At 39.7% G+C, this 17,687-nt stretch overlaps 2 protein-coding genes across 4 annotated transcripts in view; one reads left to right on the forward strand and one right to left on the reverse strand.

Moving 5' to 3' along the window:
• LOC144214697 (proton myo-inositol cotransporter-like) lies at positions 1-8,294 on the reverse strand. Of its 3 annotated transcripts, none has more exons than XM_077743308.1 (12): positions 7,959-8,294; positions 6,166-6,628; positions 5,853-6,012; positions 5,508-5,716; positions 5,038-5,146; positions 4,807-4,970; positions 3,541-3,655; positions 3,323-3,451; positions 2,848-2,966; positions 2,367-2,519; positions 2,018-2,190; positions 1-1,075 (listed from the first exon to the last, which is right to left on the reverse strand). In XM_077743308.1, exons 2-12 carry the CDS (start codon positions 6,581-6,583, stop codon positions 998-1,000), a joined length of 1,827 nt encoding a protein of 608 aa, XP_077599434.1. In that variant the 5' UTR covers positions 6,584-6,628; positions 7,959-8,294; the 3' UTR covers positions 1-997. The 3 variants fall into 3 exon arrangements, with proteins under 3 accessions (XP_077599434.1, XP_077599425.1, XP_077599442.1); XM_077743299.1 differs by having other exon boundaries at positions 6,166-6,632; positions 7,959-8,292; XM_077743316.1 differs by lacking the exon at positions 7,959-8,294 and adding an exon at positions 6,879-6,967 and having other exon boundaries at positions 6,166-6,632.
• Positions 7,806-17,687, forward strand: part of lrrk2 (leucine-rich repeat kinase 2) — a 20,708-nt gene continuing 10,826 nt past the window's right edge. The window contains exons 1-22 of the mRNA XM_077743284.1: positions 7,806-8,483; positions 8,947-9,032; positions 9,263-9,336; positions 9,966-10,054; positions 10,626-10,763; positions 10,832-10,966; positions 12,303-12,434; positions 13,440-13,559; positions 13,870-14,036; positions 14,101-14,180; positions 14,273-14,379; positions 14,482-14,736; positions 14,818-14,945; positions 15,058-15,202; positions 15,305-15,444; positions 15,560-15,691; positions 15,773-15,943; positions 16,014-16,278; positions 16,512-16,697; positions 16,763-16,875; positions 16,976-17,039; positions 17,355-17,551. Of these exons, the coding sequence (XP_077599410.1) occupies positions 8,348-8,483; positions 8,947-9,032; positions 9,263-9,336; positions 9,966-10,054; positions 10,626-10,763; positions 10,832-10,966; positions 12,303-12,434; positions 13,440-13,559; positions 13,870-14,036; positions 14,101-14,180; positions 14,273-14,379; positions 14,482-14,736; positions 14,818-14,945; positions 15,058-15,202; positions 15,305-15,444; positions 15,560-15,691; positions 15,773-15,943; positions 16,014-16,278; positions 16,512-16,697; positions 16,763-16,875; positions 16,976-17,039; positions 17,355-17,551 (3,060 nt within the window). The 5' untranslated portion in view covers positions 7,806-8,347. The remainder of the gene's footprint in view (positions 8,484-8,946; positions 9,033-9,262; positions 9,337-9,965; positions 10,055-10,625; positions 10,764-10,831; positions 10,967-12,302; positions 12,435-13,439; positions 13,560-13,869; positions 14,037-14,100; positions 14,181-14,272; positions 14,380-14,481; positions 14,737-14,817; positions 14,946-15,057; positions 15,203-15,304; positions 15,445-15,559; positions 15,692-15,772; positions 15,944-16,013; positions 16,279-16,511; positions 16,698-16,762; positions 16,876-16,975; positions 17,040-17,354; positions 17,552-17,687) is intronic.

Consider the following 17,687-nt stretch of genomic DNA (forward strand, 5'->3'; position numbering starts at 1 on the left):
TACAGGGAATGTATTTTATTTCTAAAACAATATATTCCAAGACATAAAAACATGGCTTTTTTGGTTTTCAAACAATTTTTCCCAAGAAAAAAGTATATTGAACACATAAAATAACATTTTGTGTCACTGTCAAAAGAACACCGGTCCTGTCATGAGTCATATTTAAAAAAAAAATGCATATAAAAATATTTTCTGATCAAAATGAACTTCTTTAAAGTCGTTAAAAAGTGCAAATGTCTTAGACCAGACCCTGAAGCGCTTTTAAAAAATATATATCTTCATTGAGCTCAAGCCCTTGTAATTGACTCACTATTCATTACTATCAGCCAATGTACATGGACAAATATACACACATTTAATCAGTCTAATATCTTGAAAACAACTACACGAGAATATTTAAGCAAAATATGATCAAAAAGTAACAGGACATTTGCATGGCATTAGTCTTGACACTGGAAAAAAAACTGCCTTTTTGCAGAAGTGGGCAAGCGTTTCTCTGTCTGTTCCATTTGTTGCTTTTCTAAATTGCGTTCCACATCCCAATGAATAGACCTCAGAGTCAGCAGCTTTCCTACACACCTAGATATTAGTTCATAAATATTGAGCATGTTTAACATTTAAGATTGTCAGAACAAACTGTTTCTAGCCCCATGGCCCCTTATCATGCTCAGAGCAAAGAGTAACTTTTTATGGCAATCATGGAGTGTAAGATTGTCTGACCTTTGTTGTCTAACTAAGACAAAAACAGCCCATTATGATCATCTGAGTGTACCAGGCTTAAGTCTGACTGTGGACGTGACAGGCACTCTTCTACCTGTCCATACAAAGTTAAGGACGTACGGCAATTAAGATTCTCAATACACAAAGTTGGTCATGTTAGCAGTGGCAATAAAAAAGACATTTTCCAAAAAGTAATTAAACCAAGAAATGTACTTCTACCTTTGCCGAGGTCCTTTGCTAAAATACAATATTGCACACCCATTTTTTTGGTTTGTTTTTAACTTACATTGATATAGGCTATGCCATTTTCATAGCCCACCGTCCCGTAATCCAGTGGGTCGAATTCCAGATTTTTCTAAAAACATTGAAGACATTTTTAGTGTCAATCAAAAAGGTCAAATAAAATAGCTTCATAAAGTGCACCACCACCACCACACACAAAAAAAAAACACCCAGGAATGTATCAAAACAACAGATACAAAACAAAAAGGACCGGTTTCCACTGGGAAAGACAGTTCAGTTCGGTACAGCATGTTTCCAACACTACGACAAGATTTGCATGTCGTTCTGCTACCTTCTGTACAATTTCCTAAAAGGCAGAAGCTGTACCGGAGTGAAGAGCTTGTGAAAACATCACTAAAAAAAATATGGCATTAGTCCACAAACATACAGTACTCTCTCTGAATTGTGGCAGTTTGCCACTATAAAATCCTATTAAAAAGTACTAGTGTACTGTGGCTATAAAAGCACAACTGTCATGTTCAGCTATCTAAACCAGACAACTAAAAACATTGAAATCCTGAACCTGGTTAAAATCTAAATTTGACAATAAAGCATCACAGACAATAAAAAGCCACCATTTTCCAGTGCCATCTCTCAGAAGCAAAGTACCATCAGTGAGAGTCATCAAAACCATCCTCCCTTTGTTTTTCCAACTCTTTTAGATGCAACAGAAAGTAAACTTGGATTTTTTTCCTTTTTAAATTATATTGTTAGTAACCTGGAGTGCCCACTTTGTCGTTTGATGCTTTCATTGTAGGTATCAATAAAACTGTTAATTTTAGTGAGAATAGTTCCCAGGAAAAATAAAGCCATCGATTGATCAGAGTTAATCAGCAGGAAGGTACCACAAAATGAAAAACTAAATCAAAAGCTGAAGATTTTTCTTATTAAATGTAGCTTTGCAGGGTCTTTATAAAAACCAAAGCAAGATGAGAAAAGCCAGAATCCCCGCTGCCACAATCTAGTCTAAATCAGAGGTGTCATTGTCGGATGGTAGGTAAGTGTTGCCTTTTACCCGGATGTACTGGATGTTCTGATTGTTGAGGGAAGAGGATGTGCCACAGGAGCAGAACGGTCCTGTGAATAGGTTCTCGATGTCCTCCAGTTGCAGCCCCTGCGTCTCAGGCAGGCAGCCGATTGTGAAGATCAAGCCCAATACGGTTAAGCCCATGTATACAAAGAAGATGCCTAAAGGGAACAGATTTGGTTATCGTATAACTGGAAAACTTAACTTTGGCTTTTAAATCCATTTCAAAAATGCTAATCTTGATTTTAAGGTGAAATTTGGCATGATAACGTTTGTCTGATGTTCCCGTTAATATATATTAAAACACAACATTAGTTATAAAAGCTTAATGAGTCACCTTGATATGTGATCATATCAGCAATATGAAGAAAGGTGAGGGAGAGGAGGACATTGAAGATCCAGTTGACCCCAGCTGAACAGGCATTTCCAGTGCTCCGTGCCCACAGTGGATAAATTTCAGAGTTTATAGTCCAAGGCATGGGGCCCATTCCTGGTGCACAAAAAGTCCTGACTTAATGTTTGGTTGTTTTTAAACTTATTTTAACAAACTCAATAAAAGGTGATTTTTTAAGATGATTTTGTCATGTTTGTAGTTACGCTTTGTTTGACAAAATACACCCTAAAAGGATAAGCTTTCGTTTATTTCCTGAAAATGTCCATTAATAATATCCATTTAACTGGTCTTGGAAGCAATTTAAGTAATTCAACTTAAATCAAGGGAGAAGGACACTAAAATCTGATTTGTTTACAATGAAAATGCTTCTGCTACATGGAAGTACATGGTAAAAAGGTCTTGTGATAATAGCATGCTTGCAGACCTGGAGCAAAAGAAGTCAGGTAAAGCAGGAGACCAGTCAGGACAATCCAAGAGTAGGATGTGGGGCAGAAGTTGTAGGCCCAAAATGGACCTTCTGGTGTCTCAGTCTGGTTGGCACACCTGCGTAATTGGCATTAAAAAAATTAAGGCAAGATAAACTATCCACACACACTTTTTCCTCATAAACATTTTGAGCCAATGTAATTTGATAAAAACATGAAAATTCCCACTCACTAAATAAGTAGTTTCTAAATAAAAATGATAAAATTGTATTTCACAATAATAAATGAATGGCAATGTGACAATGTGATCAATTATCTCACGTAGCATGTAGAAAAAAAAATTCCATCCAAGTGGCTGTAACTTAAAAGCATAGTGTTAACACTATAGTGTATGAAACTGTGGTCGCCAAAATAATTAAAATGTTGTTCAATAAATACCTTTTTGACAGTATTCATTAAGTCATTTCAACCTACCGTCCCCATGCTGAATGCTCAGTGGAATGTGGATTAACAGGCAGGCAGGAGGAATTAAATACACCACTGCTGTTGTTCTCGTGATAGCAAAAGCCACAAGCAGGGTTTAACATGCAGTCTCCACAGGAGCTAAGGAGAACAACCAATCTTTAATTAAGAGTTCTATGTTTAATGGGAAAAAAGGCAATACTTATGGGGAACAAAAGAGGTGTCTTTACCCATATAATACACAGGAGGAGTTATGGGAGTCGAGTGGTTTCAGCGTAACGGCAGGAGAGTACTGCGCTGACAGTAAAAAGCCAACTGACAACACCCCGAGACTCAGAGCAGTACCTATAACATAGTAAGAATATGTAGTTTGATATATGGCTACAACCATTTAGCAAGTTAACAACATTCCAAAAACGCAATAACTAATATGCTCATGAAAACCATTTTTTATTGCAAAAGAGGCACCTTTGTGGCAAGTAATAGCTGGGGTTTAAAAACAAAAAGCAATTAGGCTTAGTATGATGAGGAGGTATATCTGTCAACAAGGAGCTTTCCATTGTCATCGACAAATGGTATTTACATGCAGAATACATTGGAATATTTCCAATACACCAGATAGAAGTGAAATATAAATCATATATAATACAGCAAATGTTTAAATTATAAATATGAAATGTGAAATGTCACATTGGATTTTTTTGGTTACATTTTAATAAAAAACAAAAAAGAAAACTTGTTTTGAACAAAACAAGGCTTCGCTAATTCAGGTCTCGTTTCCGCATTCTTAGTGCTACATCTTGTCAGTTGCGAATTTAATTAGGTCCACTGTCAAAAGCTCCAAAGTGTGCCAAGTTTTCGATGATGCCATAATTGCTCTGTGAAATGGCATGTGCAAATTATCCACACCTCCTAACAATAAATAAATAGCAGTGGTAAAATAGTTGACACTCATTTCAAATTATTTTTTATTGAAATTACTATGTATTACGTATAGTATTTGTTTTTGTGGCTATGTCTTAGGGAGTAGGCTCTTTCCATTCCAGAACATTGAATCCATTAACACTACACTGACACGTATCCAGAAAAAAATAACTTCTATCTGCAACCCAATGATTATTTGAATCATTGGGTTGCAGATAGAAATTTTGATAGAATTTTGATAGAAATTACAAGTTTTTCTTGTGTGCTGCATTTCACTACACAAACAGCCTCACCTCAAAAGAAATCCATCAGGATAAATAATACTTATTTATTCAATTCTTTAATTTTTTTCCTAGCTACTTAAATGTATTCATCCTGTGTAAAAAATAATGTGGTTAAATCATCTTTTCTTTGTTATCAGACCCAATGAAATTTAGAATTTGAAATGTTCTAAAAATAGTAAACAAGCTTAAAATGATCAGTCAGATAGTTTTGTCTGGATTGTTTTCTTCAAATAGCATTAGTTTCAAAAGTCTAAAATAAGAGATAATTAGTACACTCTGGTGACTAACCCGCGAGGCTGGTCACTGTCAGTTTCCTGCGTCCAACTCTGTCTACAAGCCAGATGCTGAGGGAAGTGCACACAAAGTTGGTCCCGGATGTGACAGCCGACAGCCAGATGGCCCGTTTCTCATCGCGCACACCTGACATCTGTAGAATGGTTGCGCTGTAGTACCTATAAGACGAAGCTGACTTTTAGTTCGAGAAAATGACATCCATCGCACAAAAAGGAGGGGACTTACATGACAGTGTTGATGCCTGTCAGCTGCTGAAACATCTGTAGACCGCACCCAACAATCAATGCTCTACGAGTGGGTCCATGATTGAGAATGCGCAAGATGATAAGCCCGCCTGGAAAACAGTAAACAAGTAAAAAAAACATTTCACCTTTTGCATTTCTCACTTTAAATCATTATAAACTTCAAAATGTGCTTTTTAGACTGCACGACATCTAGTTTTATAATACCTGCATTGGAAAATTATACAAAAAGGTGTGCCATACAACATTTTCATGGATACAAAGTAATTTTGTTTAAAAGCACCAACTTTTGTCTATTAGTGCTATTAAAAGAATTTCAAGTCCGACAAACAGGTTTTGATCTGGAACCTCCTTCTTAAACTAGCATTGCATGGTGCGTTTAAAATAACTACCACTGTCACAATAGATGTTAAAACAATATGATGCATTGGTGCCACTTTCTTACTCCCTCACCTCCGTGCTGCTCTCTTTCTTCCTCTTCGATGCTTGTCTTTATGTAGTCGAGCTCCTCATCCACTTCTTCGCAACCTCGGATCCGAGTCAGAACCTGACGGGCCTCCTCTTGTCGGCCCTTTTGTAGGAGCCATCGGGGGCTTTCGGGTAGGAAAATGAAGCCCACGAACTGCACAATGGAGGGCAGCACTGACAGTCCTAACATGTACCTTGAACAGTGAAAAGAAAACGCATATTAATTATCAGTTTGAGAGTTAAACAGGGCGAATCAATGCTAATTTCCCTTGATGCTCACAAAACAAAATACACCTTATAATTTAATGCTATGCTCGGGCAAGTGTGTACCTCCAGCCATCGTGGCTCATGTAGCTGAAGGCGCCATCCACTACGCAAGCAATGAACTGGCCGGCGGTGACAAGCACAATGATGACGGTGACTAACTGCCCTCGCATGTGAGGAGGAGACACCTCGGCGATGTACACGGGAAGCGTCATTGAGGCCAGGCCTGGAATGAACAATTCATTCTTAATGATTGTTTGCATATAGTATACATTTTCCCCAACTATTTCAACGCTCCCTAAGAGAAGGTGACTTTTTGTCCATCCCTTTTGTATTCACATTAACTGTTGATAAGTTTCCAACACCAAAACACACTCACCAATGCCCAGACCGATGATGATCCGGCCCACCAGAAGCACCTCCTTATTGGGCGCGAAGGTCATGACGAATCCACCGATGGTGAAGATGAAACTGGCCAGCAGAGTGCACCTCCTGCGACCCAGAAGTCCATTGCAGTAGCCTCCGGTCAGACTGGATATGGCAGCAGCCCCGACCGTGCTGGAGACCAGCAGCTCCTGCCACAATGTGTTGAGCTCCATCTCTCGTTTGAGAAGCAGCATCGCACCTGACACCACACCGGTATCATAGCCAAAGAGGAAGCCTCCAAGGGCTGAGAAGAAGGCCAGTACATAGACAAAAGGATGGGTGGCGGTTTGCCGAGACAGCTTGTCCGAAGACGAGTTGATGAGACGCCGCTCCCCATCGTACTCTTCTGTTGAGTTATTCGTGATGCCCATTTTGAGGAAACTATGATTGCCCACAAGCTTCAAACTGTATTCATCCTGCCTGGTGCACATGAGGAAGGGAAAGACAGATCAATCTTACTTGGAAAGAAAACGGCAACTTTTCCTTGGCTTAGAAGCTGACATGTCAGTGTGGAAATACAGCAAAAGCTGTGTTGTGATACTTGTTGGACATTTTCTTCCATTATCTCCTCATTGTCTGACTTGTCAAAAAAACGCTTTTCTGAGAAAACTGACATCCCAATTCAGACGATCTAACTTGCCAAATGTGTCAATAGCGTTCCCTTACTTAGTCGCCGTGTCATCCGTGCAAAAGGGAAACTCGGGCGGACTCCAGTGCCGAGTTATTAGTACTATAAGTTTTTCCGCTTGTCGATGGGCGCCTTGTTTGTGCGACGTCACCACATGACCGACCCGCCCACACCCCCAGTATAACAACGTCATTTTCATGCGCCCCTTTGAGCACTGTCAACAACCTATGGCACTTTCTTCTGGGGAAAAAAAGAGCAACTATCAAAACACACGCTTTGTATTTAACTTTAGCAGATAGTTCCCATCAATGTGGGGCCACAGGACACTTTCAACTATTCTTTTGGCTCTTGTCAATAAGTGCTTTAAACGGGCACATTGTTCTTATCATAATGGTAATAATAAAAACAATTGGTTGAGGTAATGCTCATGATGTATGTTATGGAGTTTAATTTTTTGTTAAAATTCGATGAAGTAAACAAAATTATGCAAAAAAATATTTCCATCTTCCAAACTAGATTTTCAGGATGGACAATTAAATATGTTTTAGAATAGCTTCTAGTTCAGGAATACAAAAAATCTTGTCTGACAGGTTTGACAATGTGGGTATTACAACGCTTATTTTCTCTTATTCAAATGATGCTCCAAATGATTTTGTTTTTCCACATTGCATGATTTTCTTCAAGGTACAAGTTACAAAAGTGCATTTTAATTCTGTATAAAGGGAAGATTTATTTCTTAATATTGCTGGCTACCATAGAAACCCTGCAAATCCAAAACCATCATTTTTCTAAAAACCTCACAGAAAATCCCATGCTTTTAAGAAATGAGAATTGCATAAAGAGAGCAAATCTATTTGAGAAACTCAAAATTGTCACGTTGAATAGAATTATCTAACTCCCGTGGAAAATTTATCAATTAATTTCATCTATAAAATGATTTTTCCAATGCGACTGCGCCGTTTTTTTTTTCATAAATTGCTCCTGTCACCAGACACCGAGCTCGGAAGGGATGGGAGCGCCTATTATGACCACATGACAAATTTGAACGCTTAAATTAAATAATTAAAAATAAAGACTGAACCGTTAAACATTTCGACCAAAAAAATCGGATTACTTACGTGAACCGTGGACAAGTGACTAAAGAGAAACGTCAACCCTGAGCGACCGATGTTGGCTTTTGGCTGCCGTTGTGTCCCGACTGGGAAACTTGTTCCTCTTCCTGTTCGGAGTCATATGATGTGATCGGGGGAGACAAAAACACGCCTTTCTTTCTGTCTGTGACTGTCAGGGACGAGCGCGTAACTATTGCGAAGCACATCACTACAAAAGGGATTTAAAAAAAGAGGAAGGAGAGCGAAAGTTGACTCATCGGTGAGACATGCCGGGCAATGCGATGAATCGCAGCCTGCCGTGCGGTCCCCCTTGCCGGCAAGGCGACAGTGGCCGCCCGGCCCCTCGCTGCCTCTCCTAGAGGCCATGAAGTCACCGATCGGGCTCGTTTGACGGGATGGACAAGAAAGAAGAGTTGGAGGAGAGGGTGAGGAGACTCCTGGTTAGGCTCAGAAGCCCCCAGGAGAACAGGCAACTGTGCACTCTAATCCAGATCCTCCAGGATTTGCTCTTCCTGGCGCACACCGATGATGGTAGGGAGTAGCATGTTTATCACATTGTGCACAAAGTCCAATCTTTCAACTTGGCCCTCTCTGACAGTGTCTTAAACGTAAACCTTGCACCATATATTTTTTTTTCTGATGAATCCTAGTTCCTAGTTCTTTTTAATCCCCATTCCCCTCTAAAGCCAGTATTTTCGAACCTCAAAATGTTCAAATAGCTTCTTTAACAATCTTTTTTAACCCACAAAGTGCCTTAAGCCTTTAAAATCCAATTTCCAACTAGGCAAATAATTACGCCAATATACAATGTCCAAATAGTCCTTAATCCAAAATGTTAAAGTACTACTTAGTAGTGATGATTGGTCCTTTCATTCCTCCTTCCCAATTGGAACAAATGTGCTGATATCTCAATATATGTCAAATTCATCCATTTTAAAGAGTTTTCAAGCTACTCTTTTCCTAAAAGAGGGTCTTTGGTGTCTTTTTGTGGCAGCCTTTCAGCTGTTCTTTGACAAAGATCTCCATGAGCCACTCACGGTTGTCTTGTCATCTCATATGGACAGCAGAGGAGTCCAACAGGTACTTGAATGCACCCCCAGAGTTTGCATGGAGTCCTGACTGGAGTAATGGAGCAGTGATCTCTCTACTACTATATATGTACTATAGCCCAGCAGGGGCTCTGTGACAAATGCAAACCAAAGACTGCTAATAACTGATTCCATTAGGGATGCAAGATTTCTGTGTTATCTTCTGTCCACCATGTATCTTGTGCTTCTCGTGCTCCCATTATCGTTACAACACGCCCACAGGTGGGCTGGTCGTTGCTGTGTCAACTGCTGGAAGCATGTCCGGGTATGCTGGAGAACATGAAAACACATCACCAGTAAGTACATGTAGCCCTCATTCTTCATTAAAAAAAAATAAAAAAATAAATAAATAAATAAATAAAAAAAAAATATATATATATATATATATATATATATATATATATATATATATATATATATATATATATATATATATATATATATATATATATATATATATATATATATATATATATATATATATATATATATATATATATATATATAATGTAATATTTATATATACACCATTTTTGTGATATCATTAGATTGCAAAAATGCATATGGTTAATGAAAAAAGGGCATTTTATTGGTCAATTAAAATCCTAAACAATGACAAAATGTGTCAGATCAGTAAATGAGACAAGGAAAATGTAAATGTATGAGCCACAATTTGCTCCTGACCACACTTTGAAGATCTGTGTTGTAGCTAATTATATCTCCAAAGAAAGATGGCAGCATGGTTGAAAAATGTGTTTTTTACGTTGTGTCATTTTACAATAAGGCACAGCTGTCAAAAATGTTCTTCCAATGTCAAAGAACAGGAACGTGCCAGGTTCTGTTGTGAAAGCTGTCATGCACACCAATAAAGAATCACATCACTGTAATTAGACAGTTCTATCTAGGTATTTGTTCATGTCTGCAGGCAGCTCCTGAAGGTTTTATCACAGTATCGTACAGACGGCCGGGTAACCATGATCGCCCTCCGAGCCCTGACGCTCTTTCTTCGCTCAGGTACTTTCCAGCCGGGTTGCATACCAAAGGCTCTAGGAATAGTTAATTATTAGATGTCATTTTACCCAAGCATCTCAAACATAGATGACAGATAAAAAATTTAAACCGAGAGAAATATGTTGATTTTCAATGTGATGGTGTCAATGCATCTCAATAGTCATGTGCTTTCTCCAAATATATCTTGTCTGGCACAAAGCCACAAGATCTTTTGTTAGCACCATTAAGCTGCATTCAAAAAATAATTAATATATTGATGGATTTCCCCTTTAAAGGCGATTACAGTAATCTCTCATTCTTCATGGTTAATGACGACCACAACTCTGCAAAAACTATAAACAAAACTAAATCATATTTGAGTCACTGCCAAGTTGTATCTTTCCTGGAATTGATTGATTATTGATTGACTCGGAGCTGTGTTTGCCTGGTTGGAAGGTTTGGACCAAATGGGATGTCATCCAGTCTACCTGAATCATACTATGACACTGTTTTGTGACTAGCTTCTCTATTTCGTAATCTTTCTTGACTTGTTGGAGAGCACCCAACAGATTTGGGTCTGTTTTCTCTCACACAGATGCAATCTCTCTCCTCCTCCTGGAGGACGAAGAAGAGGATGTACTTAGCCTGGCCGTACAGGCCATGAAGGCTTTCCCTACCTGTGAGGAAGTTCAACTCCAAGGCTGCAGAGTTCTGCAGGCGGTTCTTAGTCGAGGTGAGCCAGAATTATTAGCTACGCCAAGGAGATGTGTGACTTTTTACACAAATCCTGTGACGGTGAAGTTCCTGACGAGCACCTTGTGGAGTTTGTGGAGACCCAGGACCACATGGTGGTTCTCTCCGCCTTGCATGGGTTCCCCGACAACCCTGAGTTGCTGCTTCAAGCCATGAAGGCACTCCTTCCACTGTCTGGACCTAGTAAGATATTCCTGTCTTTTTCGCCTCAAAGCATTTCGTATTATTCATGTAGTAATCTTGAATTTTTAAATAAAATAAGTAAATCATGGTTTTATATCATATTTTAAGTGTCCAAAATAATAAACGGGAAGATAATACCTGATTACGTTTTTTTTTTCTTGAATTTCATTCATAGACTTCAAAATAATTTTTGATAAGCATTTTATGTTTATCTTTTCTGTATTTTGAAATAAATGACCGTATCGGCTGCATTGCCTGTGAAGTGGCAAAGCAGTCTGTTATTTCTTCACCAGAGCTGCATTGCCTTACCCTCTTACATCCGTCTATTAAAACTGTTTAGCAATGCCTTACGGTCAAACAAAAGATGAATGGAAAATGCCACCTGTTTAACGACTCACACAGCACATATATTATAAAGACTAGGACACCCAAAAGTGCAAGTACGTTAGCAGAACCAGTTTATTTGCATACAGTAATTTATGAAAATCCCCTGACTGACTTTCCAGGCAGAGAATTGACTTATAATTGTTTATAGCTTCTTAATTAATTCATTTGCTCAGTTTAATTAAGCTATTTATGGTAACTGAAACACTACTGTGTGCCTGCTCCCATAAAAATATGTCTCATTGACCAGCCTTTACGGTGAGTTATATAAATAACTCTCCAAGTATCATAATCCCTTGGATTTCTACATTAAATGCAGCTGCTGGGCCGCCAGACGAAAACTTGTTCTGGAAAATTTTCCACATCTTGCCATTCTAATTTAGTTATTGCACAAATGCAATTATTATTTTTTTGGCAGTCAATCAATGGGCACAACAAAGATTGCTGCAATGTGGGAAGTACCCATGAGGATTATAGTGCGACTTTTATTCTATAAAATTATGTCCCAATAGCTTTCTGTGAAAAGCCAATTAGCGGAATGGAATTACCCTGCAGGAGTCATATGATTAGAATGATATACATATATGGTACATTAAAACATTTAAAATGATTCTCCTATACAGAGAAGTGGGTGAAAAAAAAACTCATAGCTCATTCTTTTAATATATTATTTATTTTCCTCTTAATCTTAAATCTTAATCTTTTTTTTTTTTTTATAACTGCATACATTTTGGACATTCAGCCATGCTTACGTGGATAAGCTTGTAACTCCCATTGAAATCCTTGTTGGATGAGTCAAATCAAAACTTTTACCACGTTTTAATGGCCAATGATATCTTTCAATTGATTTGTATGTGGAAAAATATCTAAATGAGAAGTTGTATGTCAAACCGTCTTCTGCTGGTTTCACTCACATCATATTTCCTAACAATACAGTGATATCTTCTTGCAGGCAGTAATGTGGAGATACTAATGTCTGGGAGCGCTCGCTGCTATAGCGCACTCATATTCGCCATGGACGCCTTCTATTTAGACGAGGAGCTTCAGGAGACGGGATGCCGCCTCTTCCGACAGTTCACATCAGGTCAGAGAAAATAGGATTCAGAAAGGAAAATACTACATACTATTCATGATTCATTTAGCCGCCAAAATCAATTAGGCAATCGACATAGATGGTTACAGTAAAGGCATTTTATGGAACATATCCAAGGCTTTTGACAGCATTAGAATGAACTATTTTTAATCAATAAATTAAAATACTATGGTATCAGAGTTAACACTGATAAAGTTTCTCAGCTACGTGTTCAGAAGACTTCAAATTTTCCATTACAAAAAATAAATACATGATAAAATACATTTGTACAATACATGAGATGCATATCCATGTTTGTTTGTTCTGTCACTATTTTTAGATTATCCTTACTACAAGGTTATTTATAGCAGCTCTAATGAGATTTCTTTTAAAGGACATTAGCATTCCTTTACCAAGTATAACAAGTCTGAATGAAATTTTGTCACAACTGCCACTGTTTGACACGCCTTACCAGGTGCAGTTTGTTAACCGTGGTTAGAGGAACCAACTTTTTTCCCAGTCTAATTTAAGGCACCATTATCGTGTGAATGAGGCAAAAGCTTGTTCCTTCAACTTCCAGGTGAAACCATGACTGGGCATAGACCGTGAATTCATGACTTGTGTGTGTTTTGTCACAAATTGAGATGCCTAACTAAGTTGATTAACACTACCTATAAGATTAAACGGGAATTGTTACGTTAAGCCTCTTTGGCAACACAATACTAGAAATGCAAAAAGATCACTACAAACCTAATTTGTCTTCAATGTCACCAAAACATTGTCATTGAAAGACAATTCCAATTAATTTGAAAGATCTTCATCTTCAATACAAGTGATTCAGTCAACTTGATACTGTGTTTCAATGACATCATTTCTAATAACATACTTGGTTTATGATTTCATTGTGCTTTTTGTGTGTGTGTGTGTGTGTGCGCACGTGTGAAATCATGTGTTTGGGTGTGTGTGCGCACGTGTGTACGCCAATGTGGTTGTGTGCCTGTGTGTTTGGTATTTCAGAGAGCTACTACAATATCCTGGTGCTAAATGGCGTTGCCCGAGTAGCAGTGAGGGCATGTCAGGCCTTCCCCAAGAATGCCACGTTACAAGCCGCCGCCCTTTCCTGCCTGGCAGACCTCAGTAAGCGCCCACGTCTACACAACTGCACAATTGTAGTAAAATGTGTGATTTTACTAGTTTCAAGAACTTGCCTGAAAAAGACAAATGCAATTGTCACTTTTAAAAGGTTTAATGTCATCTGCTTATGGATAAAGCCAAAAAAAAGTCTTAAAACACCACTATACTGCAGTGTTGAATAATTACTTTTGAACACATTTGCATACCTACGTATACACAATATTATAAAGACAAAGGAATGGGTGACAAATGCACGCAAAAATGAAAAAACATTGAAAGTACAAATCCAAATCCTTAAACATTTACTCTGTAGCATCTAGCATGGTGCAAAGCAGAGTGGCGGCCGAGCAGGGCTTGGAGGATGGTGAGGCAGAAGAAAACCGGGGAGGGGCCCTGCAGAAGATAGAGGACTTGGACCTAGGTTGGATGGGGATTTGCTGCACTGCACTGGATCTCCATGCTGCAGAAGCACATGTTCAGGTTGGCCCAGAGGTGCTAATTTTAGAAATAAGTCAAATGTAAAGAAATCTAATAACCTGTGCAGGAAGCAGCATGTTGGGCCATTCATCGTTTGTTGCTGCACGGAGCTGGACGCAGTCAACCAGAAGTTGAGCAGGAGGATCGGTACGAATCTGGCCAAATTGTTTCCACTTTTTCTAGCATACATTATTAGTTCAGAAAGATTGAATGATCCAGGTTGTGTTTTTCTTTTTTAGGACTCCTATTCACAGACAGCTTATGGCGGCTATATTGCTTCATTCCTCCTCGCCCCGTGTCTTCGAGGCCGCCACCAGTGCCATCGCCACATTGGTTACACAAAATCGTATGTTCCCATGTGAATACTAACAAATGAAACTCCCATGTTTAAAAAAAACACTCCCACATTAAAGTAGTGAAAGGAATTTATCAAATGTTGGTGTCACAGCTAAAATCCACTCCATGCTGCTCTCCGGTGGCCTCCATGTCAACGTGGTGGAGATGATGAAGAAGCACCCGGCCTCAGTCCAGGTGTCCATCAGTGCTTGCCGTTTGCTAAGCCTCCTCTTCCAGGGAAGGACTGCCAGCCTGGATGAGCTCAACATGGCCATGGGTCAGATCCTGAGTGTTATGAAGGTTCACAACTTCCAGTCAGATGTTCAGCTGGAGGCTTTGCGGGCAAGTCTGGTCTTCCTTTGTCCAGGTAAAATCATCTAGTCAGCAGATCCAAATGTTTATGCTGGGTGATTAGAGATAACATGCAGTGTGCTACTTATATTGCCAGATCGTAGCTTGCGGGAGCACGGGGCCTCGGTAGCCGACCCTGACATGGCCGACGTTTCCCTGAAGGTTTTGAAGAACCAGTGTGTAGTGGAAGGAGCACATGCTGTTTATCTGGAGGTCCTGAACAGGGTACAAATGATATTAGCCTAATTCAGCTAGTTCTATTCAATTTATTGATGTGCATTCCTTCTCTATATTTTGGATTGAAATCTGGACTAATATTTTTTATGTCTTTGTGTAGTTCATTAGGTGTCCAAACATCCAGGTGTGCGGGCTGAAGGTGCTTTCCGCCCTGGCCGACTGCTCGGGCGCAGTGGACCTGCTCTGCCAACAGGGAGCCATTGACACAGTGCTCCACACACAGCAGATGTTCTCAGAGGATAGAGGTGTGCTCAGATTTTTTTTTTTCAGAAAACTTTTATTGCATTGGGAAGGTCTCAGTGCACCAGAAATCCCTTTCTGATGTTGTTTTTTTTGTTATTCTGCAGAAATTCACTACTGGGGTTGGACATTGCTTAGCTTTCTGGTATCCAAGAGGAAACTGTCCAGGATGATTGTTCCTGTCATGGCATCTGTCCTAGTCTCCTCACTGACCCAGTACAAGGAGGATTATGATTTACTGCTAAAGGTCCCATCTTCATTTAATGCTCAGATGACTATATTTTTACCTAATTTTGATTTTGGAGTTTAAAAAAAAATCCTTGGGTCTGAATCTCTGACTCAATTTGCTTATGTTACTTCAGTGTTTCCAAGTGGCACTTAGGATGCTGGATGCCTGTTCTGGATCAGCCATAGAGTTGCAGAAAGAAGACTTTGACCGACATATATTTCAACACCTTCGAGATTCGGACGTTCCCGAACACGGCAAGAATCCAGTATGTCATGTCATCTAATTCCCCAGGGTTCTGCTTAGAGCTGATATTTTGCCACATAGCTTTATGTTTTTCTGCATTTAGCTACGTCGGTCAGCATGCTTGGCCTTGTCCAAAATGTGCGGCAATTCGGAGTTGCACTACAGCATGCTGGAGAAGGCTTGCAAGGATGGAGACACCATCATGGCAGAGTGTCTAATTGAGCTGGGTGCTGATGTCAACAAAAAGACCAAAACTGAGTCTCTCATCTATCAGGTTTGCATGCCATTTTGAGGATGAGACTTGCTATAACCACAAGATATACTTTTAAGTGGGTGCGTTTCAGGTGTGTGAGAAAGGAGGCCCCCTAGAGCTGGTGGAGCTGCTGTTGAGCCAAGGTGCCCAAGAGCAACAGCTTCGCCGGGCACTGGCCGTTAGCGTAAAGCGCGGGGATGGGCCGATGGTAATCCAGCTGTTGGGACGCTTGGGCCTGGACCTGAACAACAACGCTCTTTGCCTTGGTGGTTTCCACCTGGGCCGACTGGACGCCAGCTGGCTCTGCCCCCTGCTTGCCCAGAGAGGCAGGCTGCACAGTCAGCGCTACAGCAGCAGTAAGAATGCTAGAACATCGTTTTTTTCTGGATTGTTTCCCCACATGTGCACAATCTGTGTATTTTTATTTCAGGTAAACATTGCTAACAATAACAACACAAATGTAGAGGAATCAGATACTATATTCTTGATTCTAAGAAGTCATATTCAGTCGGATTTGACTTGTGCTATCTTGGGCACGGAAAAGCTGAATAAAAAGACTAAATTCTAAATCTACATTTTTGTCTTTCAGCTAAAGGAGCCGGTCTGGCCCGCTACATTCATTCCCTTCAGCGCTCCAGGTCCATAGGAGGCACTCTAAAGTCTCAGGGGGAGTCCTGTCTCACGTCTGGTTACATCTCTGACGAAAGCGATGACTCCAACTTCAGTTTCCTCTCCATCGATGAAGGCCTATTCCTCGACGACATGGAGAGTGATGGTAAAGAAGATGCTGTTTTTTCACAATGATTTGACATCTTCATGATCTTTTTTTTGGTTGTTTAGGTAGCGATTCATTAAGTGGGGTCACCTTCAAAGCCCACAACAACTCCACAGAGGAGCTGATTGGGGGATCTTTTAAGAGGAACCATGGACGGCGCAGGCATGCGAGTGCAGAGGTATTTCAAGTTTATTCATGCTCCTGCCTTAAATATAACCTGCCTGTTTGAATTTCTACATGTAATATTTTTGTTTCAATTTGTTCAACTCTTTCTCTAGAGTGGTACCATGGATAGCGACTACAATGAGCATTTTCAAAGGCGATATGGAAGACCCCCCAGAAGTATTTACAAAAATTCCTTTTTTTTTTTTAAACAGATTCCGAATTGGTTTGTTTACCAATAGCCAGTGTTAATTTGGCACTGGTTCCAAACAACCTGTGTGAACAGTAAAAACAAATATTTTGATCTTTTGATTTTTTTTGTTTGTCGTCGATTTTGTTTTTCACTTTTCCTGTTCAGCTGCTTTAATACCGATATAACCAGTATTGGAAAACACAAATGATAGCCAACCCTACTCGGGATATCGTATTTATTCACAATTTAACTTTATGTAAAATTAATTTGCACCTATATGAAGTGGATATTTTCATTTTCAGTTTTGGGTTTTATGGAGAGCCCGTCAGTGCTTCCCAAGGAGAAGGAGAAGATTCGCCTGCTGGACCTCTCCGGGAATGAGCTGGACTCCCTGTCGTGCCTGTTGGACCACGGGCCTGTACAACAACAGCTTGCCCACCTACTTAGGCTGGACCTGAGCCATAATATCCTGCTGGAATTCCCCCCTTCACTTTGTCAGGTGTCAATGAACATCAATGTTAAAGCTCTCTGGATCTTTTCCAAAGAATCTTTTTCGAAGATAACTTCTTATTTGTCTATTTACTAACATAGGGGGGGGGTTGGTAGCGTTGGTTGGAAAAGACCCAGGAAGTCTG

The sequence above is a fragment of the Stigmatopora nigra genome, chromosome 2 (genome assembly GCF_051989575.1).
Source record: "Stigmatopora nigra isolate UIUO_SnigA chromosome 2, RoL_Snig_1.1, whole genome shotgun sequence".
Classification (NCBI taxonomy): Eukaryota; Metazoa; Chordata; class Actinopteri; order Syngnathiformes; family Syngnathidae; genus Stigmatopora; species Stigmatopora nigra.

Excerpts from the sequence above, each read along its gene's own strand:
- LOC144214697 (XM_077743308.1), bottom strand. The coding sequence starts at position 6,583 with ATGGGCATCACGAATAACTCAACAGAAGAGTACGATGGGGAGCGGCGT. Across the intron at positions 6,013-6,165 it reads CATCATCGGTCTGGGCATTG|GCCTGGCCTCAATGACGCTT; the intron begins GTGAGTGTGTTT and ends TGTTCATTCCAG. Across the intron at positions 2,967-3,322 it reads GAGCATTCAGCATGGGGACG|GTGTGCCAACCAGACTGAGA; the intron begins GTAGGTTGAAAT and ends CCAATTACGCAG.